We start from the raw sequence: 22,574 nt of genomic DNA on the forward strand, positions 1-22,574 counted from the left end.
GTTTGCATGTTGTCAGTGATTCTTTCTGCATGAGGAGAGAAAAGCAGCAGAGTGAGCGGGCTCAGCTCTGTGAATTGAGGTGTTTCCTCTCCTTCATATCTGCAGCCGTCCTGCTCTCTGCAGAATGAATTTCCCCTCTTTCTGCTCCCGTCACACACTTACAACCATTCCATCTACTCCCTCGTGCATGCCCCTACTCCCCACCCCCATTATCTGCCATGAAAGGCCTCAGTAAGAGACAAATACTGTAATATTCCTGCGCTCTCTTTTTCTCTTTTCTCCACCCCCAGCCTCTCCCTCTCTCTGTGTCTCTCTCGGTGGTGGGGATTGCAGTGTTTGGATCTCTGCAGCAATGCAGGGGCTCTTGGACAAGCTTTTCATGAAAGTAAAGTAAAGAAGAGAAGAGAAAAAGACGAGTACAGGAATGCTAAATGGTTTTTGTTGAGCCGTGATGTGCAGGCGTGTGTAAGCATAAAAATAAAGCAGCACTATTGGCTCAGTGTGGTTGGAACAGCAGCTTCAGAGCAGGTTGGAAGCCTATGAAACACACCAAGAAGAGTGTTGGTTTATTTGGGATTTGTAGCTGGATTTATCAGTCATGAAAGGAGCTAGATGCAGCTTAATCCAACTCGTCATACTGCTGTAATAACACTGTAATCACATAAGCCACTCTGTGTGCAGGTGTCATGATCCCTTCCCTCATTGTGGTGGGAAACTAAAACACCGGCACATGCCAGGTCGCCGACCTCGTGAGCAAGGAGAAAATGAAGGGTGTTTCTGTGACTGACAGGCCGCCTGCAGTGCAGAAAGAGCCGTTCTGCTAAAGGTACCCAGAGGCTTTGTCCAAGCGAAACACACAGCTCATTCATCTTCCTGACACCTCCGTAATGCAGCGCTAATCCACTCAGCTGGACTGTGCCCTGTCCCTATTCATCACACCAACACACAACGGTGTCCACATGCTCTCCAGCATTCAGCAGAGACATGTTCTGCAAATGTTTGAAAGGCAAAGCTCAGGTTTTCTCAACGATGGTCGCACAAGGTCACGTTTCAAACACTAGCTTCACCTAAATGAATACATTACCTTGTCCATTTGCATCCTGGGAAAAGTTGGTTTTCAAAAAAGATCCGCTCTCTTTTGCTGCAACAGTGTACAACAGTGGGTGATAGTGCTCATGGGAAATTGAGTCTTTACCTTGCAAAACCACTACACAGTCTGACCACAGGTGTCACAGCACACAGAAAGTCCTCACGGAGCCTTAAATAAATCTTACTTTTGTGCATGCTCTTTCTTCCTGTTTTTTTTTCCTTGTGTTAGGCTTTTTGCTCCAATAAGCCGTCATTGTGTCTGTTTGAACAACTAAAGTATATTAAATGTCTTGCAGCCACATTTGTAGTCATAATAAACTCAAATAACTGCTTGAACAGAGAAAGTAATAATGTGGCTAACTGTGGGCTAGCATTGCTCTGTCACAGAGATTAATGTTCCACAAAATCTCAAATGTGTCTGTTATTAAATTTGTGCACAGGGCAATATCTAACAAGAGCACAAAATGAGAAATTATCTCCTTTTTGGGCTTAATGAGCACTGTAGAGTATAACATGTCAAAAGACACTTTTTTGACGCTTCGGGGACTGATTTAACCCTTAACATCTGTGATTTTTGTTCCTAAAGAACTACTATTAAACCTGTTTTAAAGAGTTTAACCTGCACTTGACCAGGAGACATCATCTTCACTTAAAGCACATGGAGGGCCTCAGACGCCTAAAGGCAAGTGAAGGTTATATTGTTATCTCCTGCCTCTGCAGTGGCCTCTAAACTGCAAGATGTTGTGAGTCAGTGTATGAGGAGGTACTGACTTTATTGTTTAATGCAAATTGAAAAAGAAGCACAGAGACATGACACAGGCAAAAACATATCCAGCACAACAGATGGTTTAGTCTTTGCTTGAGGTTTAAACGTTTGACAGTGAATAATTAAGGCAAAAAAAAGACATGTTCATGTTTAATTTGAAATTACACTATAAACTAAAACGTTAAAAACAAGTGAACAACCTTTAAAACAAATTTGGATACCTAATACGTATAAATACAAGGATTTAAATCTTAGTGTAAATATATCCTAAGACAGATTTAATATGACATCTAAATTGTTTGTAAAGAGTAGAAAAATCTGCCAGTGAGCTAAGAAAAATGTACTTTCTTATCCCGCCTATTGTCCATTTTTCACATTACTTATGCTGCTCTTCATTTTTTTTATAAGTCTTGAATTATTATTTCATTCAGTGAATCTCTTTTATAGTATTAACTGTTGTAGTATCTTCAATTCAACACTCTGTAACTTTTGATTAAATTTTGTGAGTCAAGCCCATATACTGGTTTAAATGGTCGTCATCTTATTCCGTTGAAGTAAGGTCGCTACAAAAACTGCTACCCCTGGTGGCTGGCTGCAGTATAGGTCAAACATTCTTTCTCCCCAGTCATACCAGATGAGCAGTGGTCATACTTAAAAAAAAAGAATAACCTCGAAGAAAAGTTTCTCATATCTGTTTGTTGAGGAGATATGAAGATATTATCGGGCTGTGTAGAGTTTTTCTGAAGACTTTCGGTTTCATTGGATATTAGAGGTTAAAAACAGGATTGTAGGTCACGTTTGAAAATTATTGACAACTACAGTTCTGCCAAAAGCCTAGAAGAAATTAGATCTTTGAAAGAAAAAAAAAACCCTTTAACTTGTCACTCAGCTCCACAAAGACTCTGGCTGCACAATGGCTGTGCCTCTGACAGGGGGTGTTTTGGCTTCAAAACTGTACAATGGTGAACAGCCACGCTGTTGATGCTATAAAAAGTCTACGGGAAAAACCAGGGATTACAAATTAGATTTACACCTGTCTGTTTGGCTTCTACTTTATGAAGCAATGTCTTATGTATTTTCCAGGTCAAATAAACAAGTCAATAAATCAGTGTCATATCTGTTTCAATCACAGAAGGGATGTAAACAACAAGGTTTGCAAAACTGAAAACATGAAGGGATATGCATCTTGTATTGAAAACTTTATCAAAAGACAAGAAAAGTTGATCAAACTTATGACACATTGCAGGGTGTGATTATTACAAAACAACCTAATTTCCAAACTGGGGTTCTGTGATTTATCAAAATGAGAGTCGACAATAACTGGTGTTAACTTTTTTACAATTCAAAGTGATGTTTTCTTTTTAACTGAGAGCAGATGGGATTTCTTTTCGTCACACGTTGCACACAGCCTTTGAAATGCTGATGCTAAGCTCTGTCTGCAGCCGGTGACTGGCTTCATGTTGGATCTCCAGTGGACAACACACCCAGCCCATTTCAAAACTGGAATCATACCTTTGACAAAACAGTGACAATCTGATACTTTAATGAACAAGATAAAGATAAAATAAAAATTGGAATTTGTTTGTTGTTTCCAAAAAGAACCTTTGTCTTTTAAGGATCTAATAGTGCAGGGGTACAACCTTTACAAAAGGTTAATTGGGATTTAGTTAATGCAATTCTCAAGAGCAGAAACAAAGACATCAATCCCTGAAAGCATGTTAATGACTTGTGTTTTGTTTGTTATTTGGAGCTCATTGCAGGTAAAAGTTGGCTAGGATGTAAAGCCTAGAGGGTAACTCATTAATTTTCATCCACTCGCATTTTTCACTCTAATCAAAAACTGCAGCGGCAACATTTTCTCTTTCAGGACGCCGAAAACAACAGCGACACAAACACACACAGGCAGCTGAACTCACCCTGACCCCCATGAAGCGATCTCTGAGTACAATCCAGGACAGCAGGAAGACGAAGGCCTTGTTACAACAGAAGAGCGCCGACACGTCTGTTGTGTTGATCTTCCTGAGGGCCTGCAGGTACAGGTAGTTGGTGAGGATCCACAGCAGGCCAAAGGGCGCCACTTTGGTGAAGAACACCTTGGGTGTCAGGCCATCGTCCCCGAAAAACCTGCAGCACTCCCTGTGCAGAGACGAAATGTAGAGTGAGGTGTTAGAGTATTAAAAAAAGACATAATTTAAGATTTGATAGATATCAGTATGGCGTGGGAGTTTTTAATCAATATTATGAATATAAATAGCTTCATCTGGAATAATCACACCACAGGGACCAGAGATTTTAATCAGTGATCTGTAATGAGAGTGTAAAGTAATTCTCATTCAAACAATCACGTCCAAATGATTATTACATTGCAGCAACGTGGGACTAAATCTACTCCAGAGAAGAAAGAAGTAAATATTTACAGAAATAATCAGATCAGCCACAAAGAGCTGAGGATGAAGGGAGATAGAGGTCAGCTTATTCCATCCACAAAACGAAACCATCGATCTCCTCCTCAGGCGATTTTAGGATCTGTCTCTGCCAATTTGTGCTCTGCAGGATGAGCTTAACTGAGGAAGCAGATGCAATAAAACAGTGAAGGAGAAAGATAATTAATACGAATATGCCCCTCTTTTGTTTTCCTTGCATTGTTGGCTTCCTCACAAAACTCTGAGACTTTGTTTCCTGAAAATAAAGTTCCATATGCCGGCTCTGCTGGAGGCTCTTACAGCTGAATCTTTTATGAATGCAGTTGGGACACACACAACAATCTGTTTTCAGGACGTATGCATGTGTAAAATATCCTGAAGACTCATATTAAAGGAGTCACAGGCTGTTCTTTACTGCTTCCAACAATGTTGAGTGGATCTCAATTTAAAGTTTGTTCTTGTTAAAGGATAATTTCTGAATGTGACGCACCACATTTTGGTCGCCTTTTCTCAGCATGGAAAACAAAGTCACCTAAAACTACATTCTTGTTTTATTAAAGACTATCAAGGCAGGGCTGTAAATGCAATGACCGCTTTGTGAAAACGCTACTGTCGAATGATTTAATCTGATGACTAAACTATGGGGTAAAAATAATAATAAATGACAATGAATCACGGTTTAAGTTACTAGTCACTTTATGTTTGCTATTAGAACTGTTTTGGGCTTTTCTTTTAAAGGCCCGATTTGTTGTTTGCTAACAGGAAAAAGAACATGAATACTAACGGGTGGATTCTCAACTCAGCTAAAACCAAATTACAATAAAGTGTTTAAGCCTGATTTTTAGTAAAAGTTGTTTATAAGACTCAATATGAGCCACATTCACCTAAAAAGTCCAGAAAAATGTTTTATTTAAAGATATTTATGTGTTACATTGACACCCACTGAACTTTAAGTTGCACAGTTCGTTTTTAACCTCTTATAACTAATGAAAACAAAACTTTTCAGAAAAAAAAGAGGACCTGAATGCAAGGCAGCCATATCATATCTTCAAATCAACACAACAATCGGATGTGAGGAACATTTTTACGAGCTGTATTAATTTTTCAAAGGGTGACCTAAGCCCATCTGGAATGACTGGATAGACAGATTTTTTGACATTTACTGCAGCCAGCCACCAGTGGGAGCAGTTTTTGTGGAAGGCTGAAAGTCGAGGCAAGCAAGATGACATCAATTTTTTTTACAGTCTGGTTGTACCTTGTATCCTCTGTTTCTCATAATAATTATTATTTCGTTTTTCTGTAAATATTCCTGATTTGTGAATTATTTATTTTATTTTATTTTATTCTTGTTTTTCTTACTATATATATTCTTACTATATATTTTTTTGTTTATTTGTATATTTTATATCTTAACCTTTTATATATTTTATCTGCATTTTCATTATTTTCTTGTTAATTGTTAGCACCAACACACCAAGACAAATTCTTTGAATGTGCAAACGTACTTGGCAATAAAACTTGATTCTGATTCTGATAACCTACGATGAAAACTATGCCTGAATTGTTTGTAAAGAGTGAAAAAACTGTAACTGGGTAAAAAAACAAAACAAATACTCAACAAGTGTGTTTTTAAACCCCATTTGCATTTTTTTATTCTTCATAAGCAATTTCAGAATTATTTTTTGTTTTTAAAATTTTGTAAAAAATAATGTTTTGCGGTTGGAACTTGCAAAGTTTTCTGCTCAAAGTGGATTAAGAGAAGATGGAGAGATGGCTGGATATATAACTCAATGGATATATAAAGTAGAATAAAGGTCATATAAAATAAAAAAAGGTAGTGAAGCTGGAGCGTTTGATGATTTACTCTCTTTGGTCACAAAACTGCAATCCCAGCTCCACAAATTCAGCTTAGTTATACATGCGCATGTTTTTTCTGTAGATATATTCTTTAAATTAGCTTAAGTCTGGACTTTATGCCTGTCACGAAGAGTTTTAGAGAACAAAAGAAGATACTGTTGGTTTTTTGACCATTTGAATTGGATTAAAAACACAGTAAGATGAAAGCAGACACTCCAAAGCTATCGCCCTGACACTCTTTGTGGTGTGAAAATGGAACAAAACCATGACATTATGTCTCTGTATCAAAATACTCAGACTTATAGATCCTGCCTGCTCTAGTTACACTGTTTGGAAATGTTAGACTGTATCCTGGGTCAAACTACAACATCCCTGTGCTTGAACTGCTGCTGTTTGTGCTGCTCTACGGTTACCATCTGGCTCAGTGAAAGCAGTGAAGCAGCAGAAAGCAGGACTGGCAGGTAGCACAGTGAGGAGAGTGCTGCCAGATGCAAATGAGGAGGCTTTGTTGTGGATACGCTGAGTCAGCAGTAAAAACACACTCCTCACACAGCTCGTTCATAAACACAAAGATAATTCAGTGACGGCTACATTCAGGTCCGTCATCATTTCTTTACACACACTGGAGGCTACAACTTCACACCACAAACCCCCAATGGCTTCAGTGTGACCACTCAGAAAGGTCAAAGCACAGATCTGATCTGGATGGATCAAAATTTCATGTTTTCATGAATATTGTGCAGAAGTCAAACTTCAATGGGTGCATACATTTTTCTATTTCTGAACAATCTCCAATTTAACAGTGCAATTAACATTTATATAGAGTCAAATGAAGCTGCAGACTCCACTCCTGATGGTTACCCTGCAGTCTCCATAAATTCCTGAGCATCATTAAGTTTTTCAATACATATTTTCCCTGTGCAACATACATTTTATAGTTGGATAAATATTTTGGTTTACATTTTCATGGAGTAATATAGTTTATCATGCAGACTAGAAAGGTAAAGGTTTATGACACACTTTTACAGTGTCATACATTTAAGAGACCAGAGTTTTAGTCTTAATTATGTCCCTCTGGTGCCCCCATAGTAGATTTAGATGATTTAGAGCTATAAAAAAATCCCTATTTTTCCTCTCACCATTGAAAACCTTATTTCAGCCTCTGTCTGAAACTCTTAGTTTTAGCTGCTGTCTCTTTAAGGTTTCTCACTCCACAAACCCCCTTCCCTCTGATTGGCCAGTCAGGGGCGTAGCTATGGGCAGACCTTGGTGCTTGAGGCCCGCCCCTCCAACATGTCATGAAACAGTTAAGAGATCCTTATCATGACCTCATTATTTCAGCAAGTCTTGTGAAGAACTGGTGAAGATATTGTGCAATCTTTTTTTAAAACAGAGAATTTGATCAGTTTAAAGCGAATTCTTATAAAAATGAAGAGGTTTCAAAATCTGCAAGGGGACCTTTAAATAGACAGCTATAACACTAGTGTAGAAAAAAAGGTTTTCTTCATATACAAATATTTTTCCCTGATTTCGTTTTTGAGGTTGCTTTTTAAGTTTCTGTAGTAGTTTTTTCAAAGACGACGGGACAGTAGAAAAAGTAGGAAAAAAACTGAGTAAGGTTGCAGGTTGGACTGCTCTTGGGCTAGACTCGTGGGGCATGACCTTTGCCAGGCCTTGAGATTGCTGCAGGTAATATTTGAGGTCATAAAAAATAAAAACATATATGTGATTCTGTAGGTTTGCTTCCCATTGCACCTGTGAGACTTGTAATGTGCACAGACTGCAGCATGAACTCTACAGAAGTCCAAACATGATCCAGAGGACAGTTTAATTTACAGCTGAAGTCTTGCAGTTACATTGTGCCAACAAATCAAAAATAACAAAGTTGATAACATACTGTTCTGGTGAAAAATGTATGAGGAGAACAGAAGTCTCCTAATTAAACTGTATTTTTCCAGAGACAGTCTGCTGTTACAGATGTCAACTCTGTCTCTATTTCTCTGTCTCAGTGTCACCAGGTGCTTTTTAAATGAGAACAGAGGAAATGGAGTGTTTGATATTCACAGCACATCATCTCCGGTCGAGGATTTGGAGCCCCAGTTCCTCGTGTTAGCCCTCAGAAAGGAAGAATTACATCACAGAGGTGCTGCAGAGGTATCAAACCAACCCCCCCTTACCACACCACACCTTCCACTTCACCGCCTTTTCCGTTTCTGTGCACCAAAGTAACCCAGCAGGTAGCAGAGATAAGACCTTTGTCTAAAGACCGTGATTAATGGAGTGTTTGAACTGTGAAAGCTCCTCTGACACACCTACGATTCCTTCTCTCTGCTCTCTGCAGCACAATAGATAGACGTGGGAAGCTGAGAGTCCAGATTAAATAAGAAGAGTTATTTTGGAAATCAAACATAAACAGGGAGTGACTGTGCATAAATAACCAGCAAACAGGAGAGGTAAACAACTCCAGCTCACTCTCAACAGGCTTGTTTCACAAACAGCAGACATGAATTTCTTCAGACACAGAAAAAGAGTGTGCTCTGAGTGCATTAATCATGTTTTGTGGCTAGTTTACTTGTGTTGTTATCAATTATCCTTTATGCCTGTCTTGTTGTCTAATAGTGACCTATGTTTTGTGTTGTTTTCTTTCTGTTTATTTCCTCTTGTGTTTCTGGTTACGTCTCGAGTATTTACTGTTTTATTTTGTCATTTTTTTAACATATAATTTTAATTTTTCCAGGGAAGAGCATACAAAGTCCTTCCAGTACAGTTACATTCAAGGACATGTAAAATAAAAACTTTGGGCATAAATACCACTTGTATAATTTTATCAAAATATATCTTCATATCTATTACACTCTTTTCATTTCACAATGTACAAATCAAATCAAATCAAAGTGAAAGTCACTCTTCCCATATGAATAATAGATTTCATGAATAATTCTTTGTAGTTGTTGTTTTCACCTCCTGCCATTGTGTTTCTCTCCAGTTTGATTATTCTCATTAGTTTCCCCTGTGTCTCGTGTTACACCTCTGTGAGATTAAACCCTGAAAATGTAGGCGTGTACTCAGGTAGCCATGTACTTTGAAGTATTTAAAAATACTTTCGTCCACACACACACTGTGAAAATCTGCTGATGAGTGCCATATTTGGAAGTGTTTTTTCAGACATGAAACCTGTGCCATCCAATCAGAATGAACCCTGTCATTCAGATGTGACGTCTGAGAACCAAGAAGTTTGCTGGTGTAGCCTATACATGAAATCATGGAACCATAAAAACCAGCGTTTTCAGAAAATATTGTTTATGGTGAAGTGAAACTACGATTTCATGTGATTTCAGTGTGGCCTAAGTCTCTGGGTTTCCTTGCTTTGCGTTGCGTTGTCAGTTTTTCATCAGCTGCAGGTATCAAACCCTCAACCTTTTTATTGAGAGATGACCCACTAAACCACTGAGCCATGGCTGCCCATCTTGGCTAAACCAGAACTAACTTTCATTGGATCATTAAAGGTCCTATATTATGCAAAAATCACTTTATTAAGTCTTTTAGTGAAATTTGTGGGTCTTTGGCTTTCCTCCCAGCCCACAAAATGTGATGTTTAATGACAAAACCTGTACTTAGTAGTGCTTGTGAATGTAAAATCCTGACCTAAAACCGGCTGTTTGGATTTTGGGGTTGCTAACGTCAGCGATTCCCTTTTATGACCAATCAGGAGCAAGTCTGACCTGATTGGTCCACTGGAGCAGATACCCCAGGTCCCCCTCCCCACCCACTCCCCTCCTGGGGAGGAGAATGCCAAAGTTGAAGGGCCATCACTGCTCTGTTTTTGGCTGTAAACAGCCACATAGTTCCATCATGCACAAGCTTCCCATCTCGGAATAAGGCAAGACTAAATGGCTAGAGTTCATTTATCAAGGAAATGTGCCAGCTACACTCAGTAAAACCGTGCATGTGTGTGCACTCCATGGCCGACTGCTTTTCCAACTTTGGACAGTACAACAGAGGGCTAGCGAATAGACTGGTCCTGAATCCAGGTGCATTACCAACCGTCCGCCAACAAACCTCGGACCCTGGAAATGTGAGTATTTTAAATGCTGTGTGCTGTGGAGCAGATGTAAGAGCTTTTCCTCGGTGTCCCCTCTCTCTCTGTGTTAGCTTCAGGATGCTAACTTTAGCTGCGGTTAGCCTGTTGTTTTAGCCTGTAATGTTACGGTAAACATGGTTCCCTGTTTTCTAAACACTGTGCACCAAGAGCTCGTGGCACCGCTCTCAGTGACGCGGAAGAGCGGGGCGGTATCAGAGGTGGGCAAAACGAAGCGAAGGCCACGCCCACTAAATCAGACTGTTCTGAACAGAGGGGCTATGAGAGCCTGCTGTGCTTGATTTATTGGCTTTTTGGACCAAAACATGTTACTACCATTTCATGAAGACATCAATTATCCATATTAAACTGCAGTAAAGGAGCGGAATATGGGACCTTTAACATGTCAACTCATCTTAACTTATTTTTCTGTCTGTTTCTCACATGATGCAGCTTTAAAGAAATTGTTTTCCTTGAATTACTTGTGACTTTTTGAAGAGGTAGAAGTTATTGATTGAATTTCTCAATAAAAAGCAAAGACTTGAGGACCATTTCAAAAAACATGAAACTGAAAACTTTCTCCTGTCTCATCTCTGCTGTGTTGACCCCTCAGGCTACTTTTAACACAGGTTGCATCAATTTGTTTCCCATATGGCTTTTAGAGAGTCCAAAAACGACAAGCCCAGCTGTAATATTTCTTTCTGTATAAAGCAGAACAGTGAGAATATCTGTTATCTGAGCACAAAACATCTTTCCGAAGAATGATCCCTAATTGTATTCTTGTCTACTGAGGCTGCTACTGATGGGAAATTGCTTTCTTTTCTGATGTGACTGTTGATGGTTGTGCATCATCGGTGAGAAAAGAAAGAAAACAAATCCATCTGCAGTTGACGAGACACTTTGTTTTTTCTCTGAGGCTTCTCTGTCGCAGCTGTGCAAGAAATACTTGTATGACTTTTGTACAATAAGAGGAGAAAACGTGTATTTTGAAAGAAAATGAAAAGAAGAACAACACCGGTGATAGTTTGCCACTGTATTTCAGCACAATGGAGGAGTTGCTTTGATTGCTTTTGTTGCCAGACTCTATTTTCAAGCTTTGTATGTGACACCTGGTCCTCTCAGTGATTTCTTCATTCAGGAAACAATGAAAAGCTTACTTCAAGGATTTAAAAAGCTCATTTTTGTGGTTTCTTTTGGACTTCACCTGACCTGAAACCCTGCAGCACAACTTTTAAATAAGACCTACACATCTATAGGACATAAGCCAGGTTTCAGTCCCTCATATCTGACACCTTTTTGTCCATTTTAGGATGTAGTGTGAAGTTTTATGAGGAGTGGAAGGGATTAACTAAAATCTGCCCCCTGGCAGGAGACACTGGCCTTCAAAGCATCGCTTTAATCCGTTTTAAGGTCAAGGAAGGTTGTTTCGACTCTGACATGTCTCAGAGGAGCAGAGCTTAATCATTAGTTTGCACTCCTGCTTCTTGTTTGTTTACCGAGCAGAAGCCTCCTCACCTGAATCTCTGTCGGGGCGTCTGCCTCTCCGGACTCTTACACAGGTGTCCGATGTAGTAGAGGGGGAAGAAGAGGCAGTTCCAGGTGGTGGCGAACCATGTGAGGGTGAAGGGGGCATCAAACTGCTTGAAGGTCAGTTTGGCCAGCTGGGTGGAGCCTGCCCAGGACGAGCACACGCAGAACACCATGGCAACGCCCCACAGAGCCTTCTGGATCTGCACAGTTGTTACTCGGATGCAGCAGTGGAGTCTCCGTCTGCCGGAGCCGGACTCGGCTCCTCCTGCTCCGCCCGCTGACTGTGCGTCCGTGGTGCCCACCACATTCTCCCTGGTGCGTTCTTCTCCTGTGGATGAACACAAAAAACACTAACTGTCAAATACACTGATGGGTGATCATGGTCCAAGTATATTTATAACTACTGAATTTATCAAATATAACTTTATATTTCACAAGTTGATGCTGAAGCTAACCCAGTCTTAGTTCTAGGAAGATCTAGTTAAACTTTTTGAAAACATCCCAGTTACTTTTTGGGCCATTTTTGCCTTTATTGGACAGGAAAGGAGAAAAGGAATAGTAAATGTGAGGGGTACAGAGTGAAGGAAGACGTGCAGAAAATGGACGAAATACAGAAAAGAAAGATAGAAAGAAAGAGACAGTAAGTGTTGAGGAAATCTCAGGAATCTTGACACTTGCTGAAGAAGACTCAGGAGACTCAGATGGCTTAAGTTGAAATAGTTTATATAGCTCGGCCGAGGAGAAGTGACAGAAGTACACATGGGTGCCCAGTGTAATGCAGAGCCAATTCTAACAGACCAGTCTGTGTGCTCAGTATTTACCATTCTTGAGATTTGGGATTGCTATGTCTATCTATGAGCCAATGGGTTCAGAGTTCAAGGAGACATGAACGTGTGAATCAGATCCAACTCAGACTAAAAAAACACTGTCTCTGTGTACAGGTAATTTTAAGGCAAATACAGGTATTACTGTTACACAAATAGAGGCAATTTACAGAATTAACTAAGGAAAGGCATAAAGCAATATGCAAATTACACTACAGTTGGGACATTAATAGAATGACAGAATTGATAAAAGTGAACACAGAGACTTAAAAAGTAAGATAAGATAAACTGAGAATGTCAAAAAGGAAAAGAAAGACAGAGAGAAAGTAAGATAGAGAGTAAAAGAATGACAGCAGAAACTGTAGCCTGGACTCTAGACATGATGAAGCCAGGAAAGGAAGAAAAGCGGGAAGACACAAACTGACAGAAAGAAGAGAGAAATACAAGATAGAGGGAAGGCAGGAAAAAGATGGAGAAGCAAAAGAATGGACATGAAGAAGGACCAACAGGAAAAACAAGGAGGAAAGAACAAGAGGAAAGAAAGAAAGAGAGAAAGAAAGAAAGAAAGAAAGAAAGAAAGAAAGAAAGAAAGAAAGAAAGAAAGAAAGAAAGAAAGAAAGAAAAGAAAAGAAAAGAAAAGAAAAGAAAAGAAATAAAAGACATCTAAGTGTAAAAACCTCATGCGAAGCACAGGACTCTACTTAAAAAAGTTGTGACTGAATTCTCTGTGAACATGTTCCATCTCATCGTTCTCTCAGTAGATCATAACTCAAAGCATCTACAGCAGACTCTGGGGTCCATGAGAGGACCTCAGGTCACTGGTGTCCTGTCGTCTGTTTCAGATAAAAATAGCTGCTTTCACGCTTTAATTGAACTTGAAGGTAATCAATCAGACATCTGGGTTCAAAGTGTGGTGATCAAGTGTGACAGGCTGCAGCCAAACAGAGGACAAAAGAGGGCAGATCTGATATCCAATCCAGCTCCTCTACAATGATGGGTGTGTGTGTTTGTGTGTGCGTGTGAATGTGTGTGTTTACCAGAGTACACAAATGCGGACACAGCAACACTTAACTTTTCTATTGCTCCTGTCAAAACCTGATAGCTCCCATACTTGTCCAATAATGTGTGAATTGAAGCAAAGTGTTGTCGTGCTGTTTACCCATCCCACTCACACCCACTCGGTGCTTCAAAACCAATTTACTAACCAAGGTCACTTTGTCCCGGGAGACAAGAAACTTACTTTTTCACACACTGTCTAGCCTCTCTCTGAAACACTGAAGCTGTAGCCGTGTGGAGGTACAAACACAAATGAATAGTAATGAGATTTCCAAAGGTAAGAGTCCTCTTTGTAAACATATCATAACCAGGATCTGAGTTTGTTTGCAAGTTGGTTTACATCAGGGACGTCCAAACTTTTTCACAGAGGGTCATTTTGCATTTAGTGTTTTTAAGACAACATGTTTAGCTCAAATATTTCTTGTCCCGCATTCTGAACTCGGAATACACCAATTCCAATCATGGTATCAGGTAATAATCCAAACAGCCCCTCAAAGTTGGATCAGTATCAGTGGAAAGGGGCTATTCCATGGCGCTGATCCAGGCAACCAGCTCTATGCCTTTTCTTCTGGCACTCTTGGCTCTTGAAACTTAAAAAGTTACCTCTGATGCTCTTCCTTTGCTTATTGCTGTGTTTAATGCTTTGCTTATTTGTTTATTACCTCGCCAAGGAGGTTGTGTTTTTGGGAGAGTCTGTTTGTCTGTGAACAACATAACTCAAAAAGTTACACACAGATCTTCATGAAAATTTCAGGAAATGTTCAAAATGGGATAAGGAAGAAGTGACTAAATTTTGAAGGTGAGCCGAATCACCATCTGGAACCAGGATTTTTTGAAAGGATCCTTTATCATTGTGAGATAGGACCGTTTTCACCATATATGCACACAACTTCACTATAAATGGTGGGATTGCTTTGCGAAACAATACAAGACAAGGTCACCATAATTTCTGACAGATGCAAAAGTACAATCCAGATCCTGGCAATATTCTAGATACTAACGTCCATAATATGAAATATGTACTGGCTCATCATAATTTTCAACACAGTCAGGTAACAAATTATCGTACAAACCTGCAACTAACACCAAATTGTAGCAGTCTGCTGAAAGGGAGTATAACATTAAAGTAGGACTAAAGTGTTTGTGACAATCACAGTATGCTTGGTGGAGGTCTGCGCTCTCTGAGGGCTTTTCGAGTTGATTAGTAATTTCTGTACATTTTAAGCTTTGTTTTGCTGGTTTACATTTTAAAATTTTCTAATCTAAATAAATACTGACTTCAGTAATTCCATCTTACTTATTTTTTTCTTTTATCCTAAACATTACCAGTCTTATTCCACTGTAGGGCATGCAGGTTATTATTTAACATCGGTATCAGATCAGTATCGGTATTGGTTGATACCCAAAGCCAGGGTATTGTTCATCCCTATTCTGGACAACATTTCTGCACCATTTCAAATTTAATCTGGTCTTGTACCCTCTGGTGTGTTTTTAAACTCTAACATTTTCACATCATATCATATCATGATAAACTCAATCATTTAAAGATGGCAGCTGTAAGAGTTGTTGAGCTTCTGCAGAATGTACAGAGCTTTATGCTTTAGCTTCATGCAAAGTCCAAATGTAGTTCAGTGAGACGTTACTAGATATACTGCGGTTTGGCTTGTGACCTTAACAGAAAATGTGCATATAAATAAAGCCACTGCACCTGCTGCAAGGAAACTTAAATTGGCTATTTAAGCATATGATACTGATTCTGCCAGAATGTGTAAGATCCTTTGAAGGGTGTATGCAAAATCTTCAGAAACGATATGCATTGCATGGACAATAATTCAATCAGAGTAATGTTTGAAGTCACATTTGGATATACTCTGCAGATAAAGATGGATGCATTATTAATGCAGCGCATCCCCAGTCAGGCAGGCTATCTGCCTCTTCTGAGACACAGTGTATTGATGATATCATAATATAAGAGGCGGAGAATAACAGAGGACATCAGCGCTTTCATTAATGAAGCCGCCCATAAACAAACCATAACTATTCTTTTATAGCACAGAACAAAACTGCAAGAGGCCACCAGCAGCCTAATACCTCACAGTGGTTGTGTAACATGCTTCATGCATCTTCTGCAGCCTCTTGCCTTCAAACATGTTAAATTTAAGGGATCTCCCCTAATGCTGCTTCTAGAGGTAATGATGTGCTGCAGGGAGGCTTCTGCTGATTCATCTGCACTGTGCACTGCTGACTGGAATACATAAAGCACTTCAAACAGGCCTCTGTGAGACAAGATTGGATTTATCATAGTGAGTTAAAGTTACACTAGGAAAATTATTATCACAGAGCATCAATGAGAGACTTTTCTGCCACATCCCTCGGACTGATGACGCTGAGCACCTTCATGCTAATGTGATCTTTGTCATATAAAGGACACCTCTGTCACTTATTCCCAAAAGAAGGAATCCATCATGTCCGATGAGGAGGCCTATTCTATTCTGCTGACCTTGCCAGGTAGCCTCATCATATCACAGATTAACTCCCCTGATGTCAGTCGCCTCCCATGCTAATAGCTCGGCTTCCCCTCACTCTCTGCTGAATGCACAGGAGATTTTGTCTCTTTGTTTACCTGCTGTGTGGCAAAAACAGAAAACATAATCTATTCAAGACAAAGAGATGCTGTAATGTTGGGACATCCTGAACAATACTCCCCACTGAATGCTGAATAAATACAAGACAGCTCTGACAACACAACAGTCTTTTTTGCAGCACAGAAAGATTACTCAAGATTGTTTCTGTTTTTGCAATTGAATAATTAAATCACAATGACAAACGTGAAATGCAAAGCCTCCAAAATTAAAAAGATGCAGCATCTAGAACAGATTTTGTTTGCTTTGGATATACTTAAACATGCCTTTTGCAGGATTATTGCATGAGTGAACATGAAACAAAAATCTGCAATGACCAAAAAGATGGATGGAAAAATTAGCACTCAAAAAGCCATAAATAAGAGAAACAAGTTCACCCTAAACACTACTTCGTCACAAGCTGCTCCAATACTTCATAACAGCCTCAGAAGCTAATTCTGCAGCACTGAAAGATGATTCAAGATTCCCTTCATCGTACCAATAAAGTGATGAATCAGCAATGACCGCAAAAACAAAAACAAGAAAAAAAAAAAAGGACAGACAGGCACAAATGTCAAAGTCTGTGTCACGAGGGGTGAGCGTTAAGTTTCTCTATTCTGAGCTCCAAGTCTCTTTGTCTTGTCCTGAAGGTCATCTCCTGTTTATGCTGCACAGCTTTTGTCCTTCCTGGGCTTCCATCCCACATCCCGTGGCCTTCCATACTGCAGCACAGTTTAATCTTCCAAATGCAACGATGGGCCGAGCCAAACAGCCCCCAGAGTGGGACTGGGGTCCAGCTAAGCATTTCCAGCTCTGGTACATGTGAGGAATCTTTGTGACTGGGCATGACAGCATGAAGCGAGATTCACGTCAGCTGACACACTAAAATTAATCTCTTTATATCATACTTAATACATAATCCCTTCTTTCATTACAGCTTTGAACCACTCTAAAGATGAAACAGATGCTTCTTAATGACCTACAAAAGACACAAAGATGATCTGGGATGCTGTCTGTTAAAGAGATGGACACCTCATCTCTACCTGGTGTTGTTTTTGGATCAAGAGTCTGTGCAGTAGAAATAAACAAAGATCCCATCAGGAGAGACTACAAGGCACCGACTTTTAATGATTGTTTGGGTCTGTTTTCCTCTCGCTGTTCCTCCACCTCTCTGCTGATCAGGTGCACACAGCATCACAAGACAGCTGTCAATTATGTTGTTATACCAAATTTTAAAACATCAAAGAATTAAAACAGAACGATAATAAACAATCAGATTAACAGGTAGAGGACTTTCTGATGTAACCCACTATGTAGAATTTGTAAGTTTGACCCATGTCCCATCTGTTAACATGGACATGGTAGGCACTGATGTGTTCATGTTGTACTGCAGTACTCCTCCAAAACACAAGAGGGCATTGTGTGGTCTGCATGGCTGTTAGATCTGTTTCTGTTCCTGCTACGTTTTCTGCTTTTCTGTTCCAACTCTGAGCTAATTATGTTGTATCAAAGCTGATACATGTTACCATTTATTATAGAGAAAGTCTTGTGAAAAAGAATAGAGAGGAGACTAAATGTACACGAGTCATAAGGATGACGTACAACCAATGGGAATATGGTTTTAAATTGAGTCTGATTATCAGCGATGTGATCTGTGCTGAATGTACTTAAAAGTTTTCATGAATACCCCTGGGAAAAGTAGTAGCTACCTATGTAAATAAAATAAATAAATAAAAATCGTTAAAAATGCCCAGCTACTCTGGAAATTAACCCAAATCCAAATTTGGCAGGTACCAAAGAAAAGAAATGATACAAGACAACTTTAAGGGCTTGTATTATCATACGAACAAGTAATCTTAATCTTAAACTTGAAACACTATTTTTTTTCTTTAATTTTGAAAAAAAACAAAAACATCACAGTTCTACTCAGCAGACCAACCAAAGGACTTTCTGTCTGTGTTGTTTTAACATTTGTCATCTCATCATTTATCACTTTAACATTCATTTCTTCTATGCTTTTATGATTGTCATTTAAAATACAGGAGATGGGCTTGGGCTTCTGCATCGAAAGAAGGCTATGCACCCTTTAGCGTTGTTTTGGAGCAGAAGTAAAAACGAGACACTGAAGTCAACTTTTACTATTAATCACGGGATTGGGATGGTACAGGATAAAAAGTTAACTGGAGCAGATGAAAGCGGGAACCAATCAGGAAGATAAAATATAATGTGTTACATGTGACATTTTGTAACTTATTGCAATATGCCTACACTCTAGCAAGTGAAAAGAACACCACTTCCCAGAATACAACAGTATTACAAAAGAATGCGGAGAAAATCAAATCAAATTCAGTGTTCTGCCTAAAAACTGAAAGAAGGGGAAAAATGGGAGCGGTACAGGAGTGGGAGTCATTTTACCAGGAGTGGATTGGGAAAGGATTTTTTTCTGTGAGAGTGGGATGGGACTGGAGTGAACATCCACTCCTGTGTCACTCTATAGTATAAACCAGGTGTAATTGCAGGGATCGGTGTCATACTGTCTTTCTTTTTAAAATGTGTTTCATTATCAGAAAATGAATAATCTATTAGTTTGGTTATTTTTAATACCTGGTCACACTGCCACAGGGTTTCTGTCAGGTGAGGTAGTTATGAGCGCTTGGAAACAGTCATTTCTTGTTGACATAGATCTACTCTTACAGATTTAAATTTAACTGTATTTGACACAAGATCCTTAATCCACAAACTAACCCAGAATAAAATTTCTACATTTGAGTTTGAAACCAGTCAAACCCCTGTGACCACATGGTGAGACATCAGCTGTTATGGGGGAGGATGATTCAGACTGTGACTTACAGCGGTGAATATGCAGGGAATCAGGATGTTATCTGCAGTATATCTAATAATAAACTCTAATTTATAGTGTTGGATAGAGAAAGAGTGTGTGTATGTGTGTGTGTATTTCTACATGCAAACATACACTCATAGCTGTGCCCACGGTAACGGCACATACTGTCTTTTTAGGCAGAGCAATAATAAGGGTGCTGATTGGCTAATGAGTAAACAACAATACTACATAAATATCAAAGCCTTTCATTAAAGAATTGTAAAGGTTAACCACTAAAGCTGTGACTCAGTAATTGAAAAGTAACTCACCCTCATTACTCTCAGCCTCTCACTGCATCAAGTCAACCTTGACTGCTGGGAATGAACAATACAGGGCACAGCAGATCTCAGTGTGTGAGAGAAAGGGAGGGAGAGCTGAGCGGGGCTGAGAGATTCCTCTTCTAATGACACTCGAAGCCATTACATCCATGAGTCATACACCAAAGAGGAGTCCCCTTCCCTAACTGCTAAATGATTCACTCAAAGCTCTTAAGATTATCAGCTGCTAATCAACTGGAGGACGTCAAGGTCGACATGTGAAGGAAGGAGGAGTGTGGGAGTGACAGGGTTCACCGCTCTGTGAAGGTCTTATGGCGGGCTGTCTTTGGGGAGCGGTTTAGAAGAACAGCTCATCAGACACCAGACGAGGAAAGAGTCTTTTATCTGGCATTTCTCTGTTCCACAGAAAACTAAAATAGTGGTTCACACATATGCCACACAACTGGTAAAAATACAAGTTAAACAAGCTAATAAGCATAATAAATGTATGTTAAAATAAAAGATGGAAGGATGAGATGATTTCTCTCAAAAAAGCGAAGCAAAACAGTTGGAGCTCTCCCTACTTTCTGGCTACAGTTGGGATAGACTCAAGCACCTCTGGAACCCTGATAAAGAAAAGCAGTCAAAATTGTGAATGGATGCTAACTAAAGTGACTGGCAGCTTAAAAAAATATTTATCCTGCAAAGCTTGTTACTGATTTTAAAGGTACATGTGTGTTTTGTTTGGCAGGAGAGATAGGTCAGCTGATTTCAACAGCACAGACTTTAAGAAAGCACCAATTACAGATGAGGCTCTGACTTCACCTCTGAGAGACTGGGTATAGCCACGGTGATATCCATGGTTTGCAGGTCACCATGAAAGCTGATAAATTACAATGAGTCCAGGCAAAGTTTTTGTTGATTTAACTCTAAATGGGACCATAATCTACAAAATTTGAGCAAATCAAAAGGAGACAACACTTACTATTCAACCATAATCTCAAAGAAGTGTTGTCAATTTAGTTTAAGCCTTTAGAAAACCAGACTTTGTATGTGCAGACTATAGACTGTATAAAATATGGACGTAGTCTCTGCCATATTGGATACGACACGGGCTTTGAGCTTCCTTTCCAACAGCTATTGGGTGCCAGTCAGTCACAAAAGCGGAGCTCTGTCTCTGATTGGAAAACCAGACCACACTGATTAGGGCTGGGATGATATTTTATTCTTGAGATTCGCTTCTGTTTCAATTTTTTGAATGCCAAATTGATTAAAATTGCGGTTCTTTGATAGTAACGATTTTTGAGATTTTTAGTTTGCTCTTTTAACACCAGACCATGGGAAACAACTTAAATGATGATGATAATGTCTACAGACTATATCAGGAGTCATATTTTCCCATAAATGCACGTCACGTGAGTCAGAGAGAAACATTTCACCCTCTGCTGGAGAAAAGTGGTAACTTTTTTCCAATCCAGTTTATAAACAAAGACTGAAATGAAGAATTTGAAAAACCCCGCTGTACCACCCACGCCTAATGCTAATATCTTCCAAACCTGAGTAAGCTGAGTTGAAAAAAAGATTCACCCCTTGTACAATGTGTACTGAAAGAAAAAATAGGGTTGAAGCCAGTTTTGAACCAGACTTTAAATATGCTTCTTAATGCTAGAAAAGTCTGTTTTTTTTTTTTTTTTTGGCTCGGTGTGTACTTGGTTTCCTGTCTTTCTGCAGCCAGCCTCAAGCGATTTCTCAATTAACAGTAACTTTTAGCACTTATGCATAGGCTTATTTTACTGGCTGTTGAAAGAAGGCATGATTAATGTGCTCATTCATTGGCTTCACTTCTAAAACCTAGAGGCTACATCCACTTGCAGGATTTTCAGTGAAATCCAAGCATGCATCTGCATTACTGTCACGAGTATGAGCACAGTAGAACAAAGGGTTTAGATTTTAAGGCAGCTGATGTCAAAGGAAAAACGTCCCCCAAGTCTGACTCAGTTCATGTAGTTGCACCAGAATCAAACTTAAGAAAAATGAACAGTTCTTTTTTCTCAGCTGGATTTTGTATTAGGTGTAGTTGCAGATTACTGCAAACAACATGGTGCCAAATTCAACACAGGATAAAAATATCTCACAGCCTTTGTCCACATGTACCTCAACAGGCATGTGTGAAATCAGCGCAGACGTGAGGAGAGGTTTTGGCATCCTTGTGAGAACAGCTTTGGATCCAGTCTGACAGCCGTGTGTGGCTTCTCCTTTAACGTACTCAACTCAACCACGCAGCTGAATGCAAGCATGCATATACACTGGAGCTAAATATGAAAAAGCACAGCTTACAGTGGAATTGTGCACAGAGACGTGTTAAAAGAAGAGTAATGAACTTAAACCAGCATTTGTGAACTGTAAAAGTACTTAATTAAGGTGAAAAATCCACTTGTTTGGAACTTCACCTCTTTGTCCATGTGAGAACCTGTAGATAAATAAGTCTTTTTATCAGTGAAGGCAGACTAAATCAATCTTTATCTCATGCACTTATTTGTCTGCCTCCAGTGTTTTGTGCTGAGCAACTCATACGCTGCTACTGAATTCGTGTCCCACTCCCTGCAGACTCCAAACATGCCGATTGAAGTTAAGATTTATCTCCCCATTAGCTAGCTAGTTTTCCACTTTTTCTCCGGTCTCAGTCCATGCTTCTCTGCTTCCTGACCAGCCTCATTCCCGCTCCCGCTCTCCCTCCTCCCCCTACAGACTGCAGTGCAGATCTCTCCTGCTGATAGCTGCAAATCCCAAACGTGCCAGCAGAACTCTGCTTGACTGCCTGCTCTCACACTTCACAGAGCCTGGCTGACAACGGCAGAAAGCCCCACCACTACAGCCCTTTGTAGCCGCCTTAGTAGCCCACCGCCCATCGCCCACGCCATCCAACCCTCTCTCCAGCAAGACAGATCCCAACAGTGAGGAAAACACCAGGCTGGGGTCTCAGTGAAGTCCAACTCAGCTGAGACACAGAAGTAAGAGTGGTTTGTCTGTTGGCTGTTTGGTGACACCTCTGTGGGAGTGAGAGTGCACTGCAGCGCTCTGCCTCACTGGTTCAGGAGGGTAAACAGATCAATCACTGATACACACTTCACAGCAACTCTTTCCCTTGTCTAGCTGTCTGCTAACTCTCTGCTGAGCGATGAATATGAATTG

At 39.8% G+C, this 22,574-nt stretch overlaps 1 protein-coding gene across 4 annotated transcripts in view; it reads right to left on the reverse strand.

The window, feature by feature from the left end:
• slc35f3b (solute carrier family 35 member F3b) overlaps positions 1-22,574 on the reverse strand; it is a 99,229-nt gene that overhangs the window by 9,337 nt on the left and 67,318 nt on the right. For all 4 annotated transcript variants that reach the window (XM_074675340.1, XM_074675341.1, XM_074675339.1 and 1 more), the window contains 2 exons: positions 11,729-12,071; positions 3,772-3,991 (listed from right to left, as the gene is read on the reverse strand). In XM_074675340.1, coding sequence (XP_074531441.1) covers positions 3,772-3,991; positions 11,729-12,071 — 563 coding nt within the window. The remainder of the gene's footprint in view (positions 1-3,771; positions 3,992-11,728; positions 12,072-22,574) is intronic.

Source organism: Halichoeres trimaculatus, unplaced genomic scaffold (assembly GCF_033239565.1).
Source record: "Halichoeres trimaculatus isolate MK-OKI-2021-1 unplaced genomic scaffold, fHalTri1.1 fHalTri1_scaffold_8, whole genome shotgun sequence".
In the NCBI taxonomy this organism is placed as follows: Eukaryota; Metazoa; Chordata; class Actinopteri; order Labriformes; family Labridae; genus Halichoeres; species Halichoeres trimaculatus.